Consider the following 15,349-nt stretch of genomic DNA (forward strand, 5'->3'; position numbering starts at 1 on the left):
AGAACACAAAACATATAACATAAACAGTTGCACTGAGACTCAAGAAGTTAATTAACATGTTAACAATAGTGAAAACAAGTTTTTTTTAAACATGGTAAGCACATGTAATACATATTTCTATTACACTGCATTTCACAGCCTTGTTAAAGACCTTTTATCTTGGTTTGCATTTTGACTCAGAAAGTGATCTTGACTCAAAAGGTTGGTGAGCACTGGTTTAGGCTCTGTTGCTGCATTGTTCTGGGAGTGGAGATCCACATATTGCAGGATGTGGTACACAGCACTGAGCAGAAGGATGTTTTCTCTTTTTTATGTTTATTTTTTTGGGGGGGGTAGATCAGCTTTAATATTGTAGATAGATTGAAGCTTCCATCAATGTATTGTCTGCATCATTTCCAATCTCCCAAATATTGTTTTGTAAATAAATATATATGTCTGTGTTCTCATCAACATCCAGCTCAGATGAGTAGTTCTTCACTGGCACGATGTAGCAGGTGGACATGCCAAGCAGAGCCCTAGCCTTGGTCATCTACTCACACACACACACAAACATTTGTTTTACTATCCTTGTGGGGACCAACCAATTGATCCCCATTTCTAAGTCCTATTTTTCCAAACCCTAAACTAACCTTACCCTAACCTTAACCCCAAACTCATAACCCTAATTATAACCTTAATTCTAACCCTAACCCAAACCTAACCCCTAAGCCTAAAATATACTTTTTCATTGTGGGGACCAGCAAAATGTCCCCACTTGTCTGAATGTTCATTAGTTTACTATCCTTGTGAGGACTTCTGGTCCCTCCAGACATTATTCCCAAAATGTCTTAATGATGAAATGCCCATTATTGTTATGTTGTAAGTGTGAACATCAATTAATGCCTCCACTTCAGATTTCTCTACATTTGTTCTTGCTCTGTACCCAATGATTTATGAAAGCTTACTTGATAGGTCGATGTCCTCATTATGGTTTTACAGACGTGTTTAATACGTTTTATGTACATACTTTATTAGAATACATATATTTCGTAACACTTGCTTATTTTCCCTCGACTCCAACCTCATTCGATGCATTGAACGGATGTGGGTGGAGCAATGTCTACAATAGGGTGCAAATGACAAAAACTCACAAAAGCTCTGACGAAGGTCTTGAGGCCGATACGTGAAGCTGAATAAAGAGCAGTGTGCAGATGTATTATTTTTTCCCCACCAAGATAGTAAAACCAAACACACACACACTCAAGTCAGACAATGATGCTCACAGGAGACCTACATACAGGGTGCTTACATTTCAGATGTTCCAATTGCTGACTAACACATCAATAAGGGAAATTATTGAGAGTAATGTCTGCTGAACAACCCGGCTTTTCTACACCTGGGTGATGTCACAGTCGGTTTCCTGACACACCTTGTCCAGTTGGGTCAGCAATGCCACTTGATGCACACCTACAAAACACATTTGTTTCACACACTGTCGACTGACAGAATTGACCACAGTTCCTACAACCATTACTGCCGTTGCTAAAACACTTCCTCCTATGCTCACCCATGTCACTGATGTCTCCGATCTCACAGGCTGCTCAGGACTGAACTGTAAAAGATTAATGGGAACATTAGATTGCATATTCAAACCAACCAGCTGAGAGAGTATTGGAATATTCACTAAAAACAGAGACATTTATTTCAGGGGTGAGCACTATCTCACCTGATTCATACATTTTTTATAAATTGAAGACTGTGATTAGTTCAATCAGGTGTGTTAAAGCTAAACTGGAACAAAAACCGGCAAACACTGCGGCCCCTGTTGCTCAACTCTGAGATATACGAAACTCGACTCCCAATACTTGCTCTCTGTCTTACACACACCGGTGGCACCTGTGTCCATTCTCCCTCATGTACCTTGTGTCCCTCGGGTGCATGGCCTTTGATGATAGCCAGAGTGTCATGGAGGGTTAGTCCAGCGGTCTCCCCTTCTCCCAGACCCATGACATCACACAGGACCAGCGCAGTAGGCTGCTCTGGACTCTGCCCACGGATGTTGAACAACTGGAGCTGAGATGGAGGACATAGAAAGAATTATACAGTGCCTTCGGAAAGTATTCAGACCCCTTGACCTTTTCAACATTTTGTTATGTTACCGCCTTATTCTAAAATGTATTAAATAAAAAAGCAATTTATACACGATACCCCATAATGACAAAGTGAAACCAAGTTTTTAGAAATATTTGCAAATCTATAAAAAATAAAGCTCAGGTGCATCCTGTTTCCATTACTCATCCTTGAGATGTTTCTACAACTTGATTGGAGTCCACCTGTGGTAAATTAAATTGATTGGACATGATTTGGAAAGACACACCTGTCTATATAAGGTCCCACATTTGACACTCCATGTCAGAGCCAAAACCAAGGAATTGTCCTTAGAGCTCCGAGACAGGATTGTGTCGAGGCACAGATCTGGGGAAGTGTACCAAAACATTTCTGCAGCATTGAAGGTCCCCAAGAACACAGTGGCCTCCATCACTCTTAAATGGAATAAGTTTGGAACACCCAGGACTCTTCATAGAGCTGGCTGCCTGGCCAAACTGAGAACTCCAGAATTCCTCTGTGGAGATGGGTGAACCTTTCAGAAGTACAACCATCTCTGTATCACTCCACCAATCAGGCCTTTATGGTAGAGGGGCCAGAAGGAAGCAGCTCCTCAGTAAAAGGCACATAACAGCCAGCTTGGAGTTTGCCAAAAGTCACCAAAAGACTTTCAGGCAATGAGAAGCAATATTCTCTGGTCTGATGAAACCATGATTGAACTCTTTGGCTTGAATGCCAAGCGTCACGTCTGGATGAAACCTTGCACCATCACTATCGTGAAGCATGGGGCTGGCAGCATCATGCTGTGGGGATGTTTTTCAGTGGCAGGGACTGGGAGACGAGACAGGATCAGAGGCAAAACTGAATAGAGAAAAGTACAGAGAGATCCTTGATGAAAACCTGCTAAGGACCTCAGACTGAGGCAAAGGTTCACCTTCCAACAGGACAACGACCCTAGGCAAACAGCCAAGACAATGCAGGAGTGGCTTCAGGACAAGTCTCTGAATGTCCTTGAGTGGCCTAGCCAGAGCCCCGACTTCAACCTGATCGAAAATCTCTAGAGTGGTCTGAAAAGCTGTGCAGCAACGTTCCCCATTCAACCTAATAGAGCTTATGAGGATCTGCAGAGAAGATTGGGAGAAACTCCCCAAATACAGACGTGCCAAGTTTGTAGCATTATACCCAAGAAGACTCGAGCCTGTAATTGCTGCCAAAGGTGCTTCAACAAAGTACAGAGTAGATGGTCTGAATACTTAGCTAAATGTGATATTTCAGGTTTTTTTGTTAAATAATGTGTGAGGATAGACTATGCGGTTTAAAATATGGAGTGATTACCAATAATAGTTTTTGCAACTTAACAAAATATTTTCAACCGGTCAAGCATCTTTATTTTGCATGTAAGCCCCAAAATTCCCAGTTTCTCACAAACTCAAATACTTTCTATGTTTTTTTACCTCTACCTTTTTGGTGAAGCTGGCAGAGGAAGAGCCAACCATGGCCCGGTTAGTGAATCTTCCTGTGAAGACTGACTGAACAGAGCTGATGAAGCTGGACTTGCCGACTCCAACAGTCCCCAGCAGCAGAACCCGAGCCTCAGACAAAGCCTCACAATCAGGCTTATAGGAACTGATAGACTCCATCAGGGTCTCCCTGTGACTGGATACACATGGGTCATTTTAAATTCATTTTGATCACACCAGACGTAGTCTCGCGTAGCCGTACCTCCACATCACATTGTTATTACTAACAGTAATATTGAGAAAGGTGTCCCCCAACCAAAAACTGGTGCAGGAATCTCAGTTAGGCCTACCTTAACAGGTTGCCTGAAGCTGCTGAAAGACATGCTGTCAATGTAATAACATGTTCAATCATTTATCACAACTTTCAAGTATTTAGTGCCAATGGCTGTCATCATAAAATCAGATAGTGTTCAAAGAAGAACATAATTTACTTCGCTACTTACTTACTTAAAGTAGCCTATATAATGCAAAACAGTAGAGAGAAGATTGAGAGTTCAGTTGAACCTGTATCTGTTTCTCAGTAGATGTGTCTGTTGTGAGGAAACCAAAAGAGTTTTGATATGGGGAAGAAGACAAAAAATCATACAAACCACAAATAAAATATTACTAAATCAGGGCAATCTGTTGATGCGTTGTCAAGGAGGGTGGTCACTTGTGTTGTGAAGTAGAGGATCACAAGTTTGAGCCCAGTATGGCTACAGGGACAGTGTTTCATACCAGTAGAGCTGTGTTCAGCAGAAGCATAGCCTACTCAACATAGGCTTAGGCTATAGAATAATTATAATAAGTGTATATCCGAGTTTCAGTGTAGGATATTTGTGTAGTAATTAGAACAGTGTTTGAACTGGCAATCTTTCTCTTTTCGGGGCAATCTGTGCCATTCAGTTCCACACCTCACACGTCCATCAAAAGCATTAGAATATGAGACTAGAGGAGGATTATCCCACCATTGCTACCAGTGTATTAATTGAAGGGAAAGTGGGCAAACTGCACCAACTTGCGACAGTTCTGTTGGGCTCCCGAGTTGTGCAGCGGTCTAAGGCACTGCATCTCAGTGTAAGAGTTGTTACTACAGTCCCTGGTTTGAATCCAGGCTGTATCAAATCCTACCGTGATTAGGAGTCCCGTATGGTGGTGCACAATTGGCCCAGTGTCGTCCGGGTGTGACCGGGGTAGGCCGTCATTGTAAATAAGAATTTGTTCTTAACTGACTTGCCTAGATAAATAAAGGTTAAAAAAATACATATGTATTCTGTTACAGGGAAAGCTCACTACTGCCCATGCTTCATAAGTCCAGACCTCTTGGAAGAGGTTGTACACTGACATACTGAGGATACACTTACGCCTATTGCATGAAATACTAAACTGATGCAACACATTTTCAGCAAGACACCAATTGCTGGGCCTCACCATCAGCAAAATAATCTGATGGGAACAGAGATGATATCGGGACTATCTGAAAACATAGTGCATTGATTAGAACACAACAGGATGTTCAATGATTTTCATGTATTGTGAAAGACGTACTACAAGTGAAATTATGTTATTGATATGGAATTTGACAGATGATGGCCTGTTACATTATTATAGTGTGTTTGCTTGATTGAATATGTTCATATTACTCTGTATATTCCAGCTATCAAGTGTGCTTACTTAGGCATGTAAATTTAAAACAAATAATGTTTTATAATGTCAATATAACACTCCGTTTAGAGGGTTCGGAGAGTGGAACGTCAACTGTACGAAATGTAAGACTAGACCGGAGCTTTACAAAACGTTGACTTATTCTCTTTATTCTCTTTATTCTCTACAAGCAACCACCATCTCAATCATTTCACTTGACAGACAGGAATTTATAGACACAGGCCAGGCATTACTAATGTCACGACTTCTGCCAAAGTTGCAGTCTCTCCTTGTTCAGGCGGTGCTCAGCGGTCGACATCACCGGTCTTCTAGCCATCATTGATCCATTTTTTTCCCATTGTTTTTGTCTTGTCTTCCTACACACCTGGTTTCAATCCCATTCATTACCTGTCTTTGTCGGAGATTGTTTTATGTTCAGTATTCGTGTTTTGTATTATGATTTTGGAGTTATGTTTTTTAAGTTATTAAACTACTCCATTCCACCAAGTTTTGATTCTCCTGTGCCTGACTTCCCTGCCACCTATACACACGACTGTGACAGAATCTCTGACCAACATGAAGTCAGCAGGAGAAAGTACCCCGGCCATGGAGGTGAAGGAGCGCGTCATGGAACATACGGCGATGATTTCCAAACTGAGCTCCGCCATGGATCGCGTAGTCCAGAATATGGACCGCTGGGAGACACAGGGAGTTTTTCCAGCGCCTCTACCAGCACAACCGGGGTCTCCTCTGAACGCCACTTTCCCACCTGAACCTAGCAGGATCCATCTATCCATACCACAGGGATACGACGGAGATGCTGCCGGCTGCCAGGGTTTTCTCCTCAAACTAAGCCTGTACCTGGCCACGGTCCACCCAGCTCCATCGGACCGTGAGAAGAGTTTTGCCCTCGTTTCGTGCCTCACCGGGAAAGCCCTGGAGTGGCCGGCCAGCTCTGTGTGTGGAGGGGGAGATGCGGAGTTGGACGATTTTGAGGAGTTCACCTGCTGTTTCCGGACAGTATTCAACCACCCACCCGAGGGCAGAGCGGCGGGTGAGCACCTCTACCATCTGAGGCCGGAGATGAGGAGTGCCCAGGAGTTTGCACTGGAGTTTAGGACCCTGGCTGCCGGCGCTGGATGGAGCAACAGGGCCCTGATCGATCATTACCGCTGTAGTCTACGTGAGGACGTCCGTCGGGAGCTGGCCTGCAGAGACACCACCCTCACCTTCGACCAGCTGGTGGACATGTCCATCAGGCTGGACAACATGCTGGCTACTCGTGGACGTCCAGATCGGGGTCTGGTTGTTTCATCCTCCCGCATACCCTCTCCGATACCCATGAAACTGGGAGGTGCGGTGCGCAGGGAGACCGGAGGGGGTTCCCGCTTGTGCACCATATGTGGCCACAGAGGTCACACTGCTGGTCGGTGCCGGGTTGTTTCCTCTGAGAATTGAGGTAGCAGGCAGGGCACTCTGGCGTCACCCCAGGTGAGTAGGCACCATTCTCATCCAGAGCCCTCTGTTGCACATATGTTTGTCTCTGTTACTTTTCCTGAATTTTCCCCACGTTCACAGCATAAGGCTCTAGTAGATTCATTAGATTTCATTAATAAAGGATTAGCTCATAGTTCAGGGATCCCCATTGTTCCTGTGGGTATGCCTTTCCCCGTTCATGCCTTAGATAGTCACCATTAGGGTCAGGGTTTATCAGGGAGGCCACCACTCCTTTGAGTATGGTAACGCAGGGGGGTTACAGGGAAAAGATGAGTCTTTTTCTTATTGATTATCCTGTGTATTCCATGGTGCTGGGCCTACCCTGGTTAGCTTGTCATAACCCCACTGTTTCTTGGCCACAGAGGTCTCTCACGGGGTGGTCGTGAGAGTGCTCAGGTAGGTGTTTAGGTGTTTCCGTTGGTGATACTATGGTGAAAAGTCCAGACCAGGTCTCCACCGTGCGCATTCCCCCAGAATATGCCGCTTTGGCTCTCGCCTTCTGTAAAAATAAGGCGACTCAATTACCACCCCATCGACGGGGGGGATTGTGAAATAGATCTGCTGGCAGACGCTGCACTTCCCAGGAGTCACGTGTATCCCCTGTCACAAGCGGAGACGGTGACTATGGAGACATATGTCTCCGAATCCCTAGGTCAGGGGTACATTCAGCCCTCCATTTTACCTGAAGGATGGAGGTTTGCGCTCTTGCATTGAATATCGAGGTCTCAATAAAATCCCGGTGAGGTATAGTTAGTTACCCGCTACCTCTTATCGCTGCTGCGATTGAGTCAATGCACGGGGTGCGCTTCTTCACTAAACTGGATCTCAGGAGTGAGTACAATCTGGTGCATATTTGGAAGGGAGACGAGTGGAAGACGGCATTTAGTACCACCTCATGGCATTATGAGTACCTCTTCATGCTGTATGGGTAGAAGACTCTATTAGTCATCCAATCATTTGTAGACGAGATTTTCAGAGACCTGCACGGGCAGGGTGTAGTGGTGAATATCGATGACATTCTGATATACTCCGCTACACCTGCCGAGCATGTGTCCCTGGTGCGCAAAGTGCTTGGTCGCCTGTTGGAGCATGACCTGTACGTCAAGGCTGAGAAATGCCTGTTCTTCCAACAGTCCGTCTCCTTCCTAGGGCATCGGATTTCCACGTCAGGAGTGGAGATGGAGAGTTACCGCATTGCAGCCGTGCCTAAAGGAGGTGCAGTGATTCTTAGGGTTTTCCAACTACTACCGGAGGTTTATCTGTGGTTTTGGTCAGGTTGCTGCTCCCATTACGGCTCTGTTTACCTCGGTTCCTGTGTTGGCCCATCCGGATCCCTCTTTGCCGTTCATAGTGGAGGTGGACGCATCCGAAGCTTGGATAGCTCCGCCCCTGAAGCTCCGCCCCTGTGCCTTCTTTTCGAAGAAACTCAGCCCGCGGAGCAAAACTATGATGTGGGGGACCGGGAGTTGTTGGCTGTCATCAAGGCCTTGAAGGCGTGGAGACATTGGCTTGAGGGTGCTAAACACCCTTTTCCCATCTGGACTGATCATCACAATCTGCAGTACATGCGGGAGGGAGGCGAGGAGACTGAATACTCGTCAGGCAAGGTGGGCCATGTTTTTCACCCGTTTTGTGTTTACCCTGTCTTACAGACCAGGCTCCCAGAAAGTGAAGACAGACGCACTGTCCCAGCTGTATGACACAGGGGAGCGGTCCACGGATCCCACTCCCATGCTCCCAGCCTCTTGTTTGGCGGCACCGGTAGTGTGGGAGTTGGAAGCGGACATTGAGCGGGCGTCACGTGCAGAGCCCTCTCCCCCTCAGTGTCCAGCGACCGACTGATCTGTTGGGCCCACATGTCACCCTCCTCTGTTCATCCTGGGATAGGTCGGACGGTGCGCTAACTTGTTGGGAGGTACTGGGCCCACTTTAGCTAAGGACGTGAGGGTTTATGCTTCCTCCTGCTCAGTGTGCGCCCAGTGTAAGGCTCCTAGGTACCTGCCCAGAGGTAAGTTACAACCCTTACCTGTTCCACAACGGCCGTGGTCGCACCTGTCGGTGGATTTCTTAACTGATCTTCCACCTTCACAGGGTAACACCACGATCCTGGTCGTTGTGGACCGTTTTTCTAAGTCTTGTCGTCTCCTCCCTTTGCCCAGGTCTCCCTACGGCCTTACAAACTGCGGAGGCCCTGTTAACACACGTCTTCCGGCACTATGGGGTGTCGCGACTACTTATTTTCCACCATAGTTTGCAAATAAATTCATTACAAATCCTACAATGTGATTTTCTGGATTTTTATTTCTAATTTTGTCTGTCATAGTTGAAGTGTACCTATGATGACAATTACAGGCCTCTCTCATCTTTTTAAGTGGGAGAACTTGCACAATTGGTGTCTGACTAAATACTTTTTTGCCCCACTGTACTTGCTCACCTATGCTGAGCTAACACATTGTACCTATATACATGTGGCCAGTGACCCATAATCCCTTGTGAGAGTGCCCCTATTGTACAAAACAGCTTAAAACATTCCTAGACAGACAACATGTACACCGTTCAAAATGGCTTTTACTTATTTGTCTTAGTCAAAGCAAGACTTCTGTAAAGGACAAATTAAATCAAATAAAATCAAATAAAAAAGTTAACAATAGCGCAAGCAAGTCATAAAACATGATAAACATATGTAATGCATTTTTAAATAGCATTTCACAGCCTTTTTAAAGAGACAGTTTAGGGTATGTTGCTGCACAGTCCTGGAAATGCAGATCCACGTATTGCAGGATGTGGTCCACAGCACTGAGCAGAAGGATGTCTGTGTTCTCATCGACGTCCAGCTCAGATGAGTAGTTCTTCACCGGGACGATGTAGGAGGTGGACATGCCAAGCAGAGCCCCAGCGTTGGTCATCTACTCACATGCACACACACACACATTTGTTTTACTATCCTTGTGGGGACCAAACAATTGATTCCCATTCAAAATCCTATTTTCCCTAACATCTAACCCTTATCCTAACCCTAACCTTGATACTAATCCTAACCCGTAACCCTAGCCCTGAACCTACCCCTAACCCTGATTCTAACCTTAACCCAAAGTGAAACCCTACACCTAACCCCTAAGCTTAAAATAGTATTTTTTTCCTTGTTTTACTATCCTTGTGAGGATTTCTTGTCCCCACCATGACAGTAAAACCAAATACACAAGTCAGTCAAGGATGTTCATACAGGGTGGTTAAATGTCAGATGTTCCGATAGCTGATGTTCCAATAGCTAACTAAAACGTCAATAAAGGGTATTATTGAGAATACCGTCTGCTGAACGATCCGACTGTTGTACACCTGGGTGATGTCACGGGCAGTTTCCTGACACACCTGGTCCACGTGTGTCAGCAGTGCCACTTGATGCACACCTACAAAACACATTTGTTTCACACACTGTCAACTGACAGAATTGACCACAGTCCCTACAACCATTACTGCCATTGCGAAAAAGCTTATTGTATTGCTCACCCAGGTCACTGATGTGTTCTCGGAGCTGTTGGAAGGTGGTGCCCAGACCTTTGGTGTAGCTGGACACTTTAGAAGCATCCACCACAAAGACGACACAGTGGACCTTGTCTTTAAGGGACGGCTTCTTTACATACCCCACAGTCTCTGATCTCACAGGCTGCTCAGGACTGAACTGTAGAGGATGGATGAGAACATTAGCTTGGTTGTTCAAAGCAACCAGCTGAGAGAGTATTTATAATATTCTCTACTGAACAGAGAAATTTATATCAGGTGTGAGCAACTCCTATCCTGTGAGGCTGCCTGCATGAGTATGTTCCAACCCAGCACGATCTCACCTGAATCATAATAGTGGTCTAAATTGCAGACTGTGATTAGTTGAATCAGGTGTGTTAGAACTAAACTGGAACAAAAATCGGCACACACTGTGTGTTAGAGCAGACCTGGAACACACTGTGGCCGCTGTTGCTCAACTCCGAGTTATATGAATGTTACACACACTGTGCCCCTGTAATTTTAACGTCGACATCCAATACTTGCATTCTTTCTTACACACAACGGTGGCACCTGTGTCCTTTCTCCCTCACGTACCTTGTGTCCCTCGGGTGCATGGCCTTTGATGATAGCCAGAGTGTCATGGAGGGTTAGTCCAGTGGTCTCCCCATCTCCCAGACCCATGACATCACACAGGACCAGCGCAGTAGGCTGCTCTGGACTCCGCCCACGGATGTTGAACAACTGGAGCTGAGATAGAGAACACAGACAGAATTATACGTGTAAGGATATACAATGTGGTTTACAATATGGAGTGATTAACAATAATAGTTTTTGTAACTTAACTAAATCTTTATTTACGCATGTAATTGATCTATATCATCCAGCCCCAAAACTCCCAGTTTCTAACAAACTCAAATACTTTCTATGTTTTTTTACCTCTACCTTTTTGGTGAAGCTGGCAGAGGAAGAGCCAACCATGGCCCGGTTAGTGAATCTTCCTGTGAAGACTGACTGAACAGAGCTGACGAAGCTGGACTTGCCGGCTCCGACAGGACCCAGCAGCAGAACCCGAGCCTCAGACAAAGCCTCAAAACCAGGCTTATAGGAACTGATAGACTCCATCAGGGTCTCCCTGCGACTGGGCAAACATTGGTCATTAACAATTAAATATGATTACATGGTGGATTGTTTAGTAGGCCTAGTTGGTGTACATAGGTAAGTGTGAGTGTATTGTTGTGATACCCTACTCACTCCTCAGTCCATGCCACCTCCCTCCATGGGGACTCCATCTTACTTTTCCACTGTTCTGCCCCTAGCAGGCCTAGAGTTGAGAGAGTATAGTGTAAGAGCAAACTAATGAAAATCATGAATTATCAGGTAAGTGTAGTCTACTGGAAAGTGGCAATGAGTCTCACAACACACAATAGGTGATTAAAGGTCTGGTGCAGCCAGTGTAGATTTCCCTGTTAGACTATTAAAGGCCCAGTGTAGATTTCCCTGTTAGACTATTAAAGGCCCAGTGTAGATTTCCATGTTAGACTATTAAAGGCCCAGTGCAGATTTCCCTGTTAGACTATTAAAGGCCCAGTGTAGATTTCCCTGTTAGACTATTAAAGGCCCAGTGTAGATTTCCCTGTTAGACTATTAAAGGCCCAGTGCATATTTCCCTGATAGACTATTAAAGGCCCAGTGCAGATTTCCCTGTTAGACTATTAAAGGCCCAGTGTAGATTTTCCTGTTAGACTATTAAAGGCCCAGTGCAGATTTCCCTGTTAGACTATTAACGGCCCAGTGTAGATTTCCCTGTTAGACTATTAAAGGCCCAGTGTAGATTTTCCTGTTAGACTATTAAAGGCCCAGTGCAGATTTCCCTGTTAGACTATTAACGGCCCAGTGTAGATTTCCCTGTTAGACTATTAAAGGCCCAGTGCAGATTTCCCTGTTAGACTATTAAAGGCCCAGTGTAGATTTCCCTGTTAGACTATTAAAGGCCCAGTGTAGATTTCCCTGTTAGACTATTAAAGACCCAGTGTAGATTTCCCTGTTAGACTATTAAAGGCCCAGTGTAGATTTCCCTGTTAGGCTATTAAAGGCCTAGTGTAGATTTCCCTGTTAGACTATTAAAGGCCCAGTGCAGATTTCCCTGTTAGACTATTAAAGGCCCAATGCAGATTTCCCTGTGTTTTATATATATTTCCACACTATAAGGTTGGAATAGTACTGTGAAATTGTGAAAATTATTATAATGCCCTTTTAGTGTACGAGCTGTTTGAAAAGACCACCTGAAATTGAGTGGAGTGGAATGGAGTTTTGGCCTGCCTGGTGATATCAGGCGGTAAATTAGTTAAAATACTAATAAGAAAGATAGTTCTAAGCCTCTCTGCCAATAACAGCTAGTTTTCAGTTTTCCCTTCCATACTCCCAGACAGTCCCAGCAAAATTATTGCTTGAGAAATTGCTCTTTGCTAAGCTATTTTTGTTTATTTTTGACCATTTCAATTGGAAACACTCACTCTAAGGTACTTAATTGTTACACAGAAATTATTTTATATTGAGATAAAAACGGCTGCATTGGACCTTTAAGAAATGTACTCCAACATCATGATAGTCAACACCTATTTGCTTACCTGCAAACACCCCAGGTGCATTTATCACATTCCCCTTGCTGACTTTACTCGAGTCGGGTCTGCCGTCCCCTCCCAACAGGTTTGTTGCCAAAGTTATTGATGAGGGTTTCTCACCATGCAAAACTGGTGCAGAAAAATTAGGACAACTTCCAGGTACCGTCCCGAAGTTGAAGGACATGCTGTCAATGTAATAACATATTCATATACCATCATGCAACATTGAATTCTTAAAGCCAATGACCGTAATAAAATGAACATGGTTCCAAGAGTAGCATAAAGTAAACTAAACAAACCTACCTTGCAAGATTGCTTGGAGATTGTATCCACAACCAGCTGAGCCTATGGATCAGTTTGTCCTGATAGTATTGTGTATCTGTTTCTCAGTAGACTTGTGGGCGTGTCTGTTGTGTGGAAACGAAAGTGAAATTTTGAAATCCCATTTCTACTTGTCTTTCCAGTAGAGCTGTGTTCAGCCTAGAGTAAAAACAAACCTCAGTTAACTCAACATGAACTTAGACTTTTAATAATTACAATAAGTCTATCATAATTTTATAAAGGTCTGTCTTGGACTAGCAGGAAAAGAGGTGCGGCTGTTGGAAGCACAATCTATAACTGTTGTGGGTTCAGCAGGAGTGTTGCCCACATACTGAAGCTGAGGATCCAATTTAGAACAGTGGCATTAGAACAGTGACATTATCTTGAGACTGCCCGAGGATTATCCCACCATTGCCACCAGTGTATTAATTAAATGGAAAGTGCTCAAACTGCACCAACTTGCGACCCTGTTGTGACAGGGAAATCTAACTACCGCCCATGCTATATAACTAAGTCCAGTCCTCTAGTACTACACTGACATACTACACTTGCGTGAAATACTGAACTGATGCAACACATTTTCAGCAAGACACCATTTTCAATGAGACAGAAAAACAGACAATGAATAGCCCATCGAAAAACTGAATCAGAAAGTTTGGGGCAATTATGCTGAATCCACATATTTTCCTATGGACATGCTATTGTACACACACTGTATGTCATTCACAGTCCTCTATGTACAGTGCATTCAGAAAGTATTCAGACCCCTTGACTTTTCCACATTTAGTTACATTACAGCCTTATTGTAAAATTGATCAATCCTCATCAATCTATACACAATACCCTATAATGACAAAGTGAAAACAAGTTTTTAGACATTTTACCTTATTTCCATAAGTATTCAGACCCTTGCTATGAGACTGGAAATTGAGCTGAGGTGCATCCTGTTTGCATTGATCATCCTTGAGATGTTTCTACAACTTGATTGGAGTCCACCTGTGGTAAATTCAATTGATTGGAAATTATTTGTAACACACACCTGTCTGTATAATGTCCCACAGTTGACAGTGCCTTTCAGAGCAAAAACCAAGCCGTAAGGTCTAGGAATTGTCTGTAGAGCTCCGAGACAGAATTGTGTCGAGGCACAGATCGGGGGAAGGGTACCAAAACATTTCGGCAGCATTGAAGGTCCCCAAGAACACAGTGGCTTCCATCATTCTTAAATTGAAGAAGTTTGTAACCACCAAGAGCTTCAGAGTTCCTCTGTGGCGATGGGAGAACCGTCAAGAAGGACAACCATCTCTGCAGCACTCCACCAATCAGGCCTTTGTGGTAGAGTGGCCAGACGGAAGCCACTCCTCAGTAAAAGGCACATGACAGCCTGCTTGGAGTTTGCCATAAGGCACCTAAATGACTCAGACCATGAAAAACAAGATTCTCTGGTCTGATGAATCCAAGATTGAACTCTTTGTTCTGAATGTCAAGCGTCACATCTGGAGGAAACCTGGTGAAGCATGGTGGTGGCAGCATCATGCTGTGGGGATGTTTTTCAGAGGCAGGGACTGGAAGACTAGTTAGGATTGAGGAAAAGCTTAACGGAGAGATCCTTAATGAAAACCTGCTCAGGACCTCAGACTGGGGTGAAGGTTCACCTTCCAACAGGACAACAACCCTAAGCACACAGCCAAGACATTGCAGGAGTGGCTTCGGGACAAGTATCTGAATGTCCTTGAGTGGTTCAGCCAGAGCCCGTACTTGAACCTGATCGAACATCTCTGGAGAGACCTGAAAATAGTTGTGCAGCGACACTCCCCATCCAACCTGACAGAGCTTGAGAAGATCTGCAGAGAGGAATGGGAGAAACTCCCCAAATACAGGTGTTCCAAGCTTTTAGCATAATACTCAAGAAGACTCAAGGATGTAATCGCTGCCAAGGGTGCTTCAACAAAGTACTGAGTAAAGGACCTGAATACTTATGTAAATGTGATATTTCAGTTTTCCTGTTTTTGCTTTGTCATTATGGGGTATTGTGTGTAGATTGATGAGGGGGAAAAAACAATTGAATCCATTTTAGATTAAGGCTGTAACGTATCAACATTTGGAAAAAGTCAAGAGGTCTGAATACTTTCCGAATGCACTATAAATTAACACATCCTAACAATAAAGTACAATAGATGAGAG

The 15,349-nt window shown here is 44.3% G+C and overlaps 1 protein-coding gene and 1 pseudogene across 1 annotated transcript; both read right to left on the bottom strand.

Moving 5' to 3' along the window:
- Positions 1–1,291: 1,291 nt before the first annotated feature.
- Positions 1,292–3,928, bottom strand: LOC139409976 (interferon-induced protein 44-like; annotated as a pseudogene).
- A 5,080-nt stretch (positions 3,929–9,008) lies between these two features.
- Positions 9,009–13,256, bottom strand: LOC139415282 (interferon-induced protein 44-like). The gene is made up of 8 exons (XM_071163291.1): positions 13,151–13,256; positions 12,854–13,032; positions 11,478–11,547; positions 11,169–11,364; positions 10,821–10,973; positions 10,233–10,404; positions 10,032–10,132; positions 9,009–9,631 (listed from the first exon to the last, which is right to left on the bottom strand). Exons 2-8 carry the CDS (start codon positions 13,029–13,031, stop codon positions 9,443–9,445), a joined length of 1,059 nt encoding a protein of 352 aa, XP_071019392.1. The 5' UTR covers position 13,032; positions 13,151–13,256; the 3' UTR covers positions 9,009–9,442.
- Between the last annotated feature and the right edge of the window lie 2,093 nt (positions 13,257–15,349).

This window comes from Oncorhynchus clarkii, chromosome 1 (assembly GCF_045791955.1).
Source record: "Oncorhynchus clarkii lewisi isolate Uvic-CL-2024 chromosome 1, UVic_Ocla_1.0, whole genome shotgun sequence".
In the NCBI taxonomy this organism is placed as follows: Eukaryota; Metazoa; Chordata; class Actinopteri; order Salmoniformes; family Salmonidae; genus Oncorhynchus; species Oncorhynchus clarkii.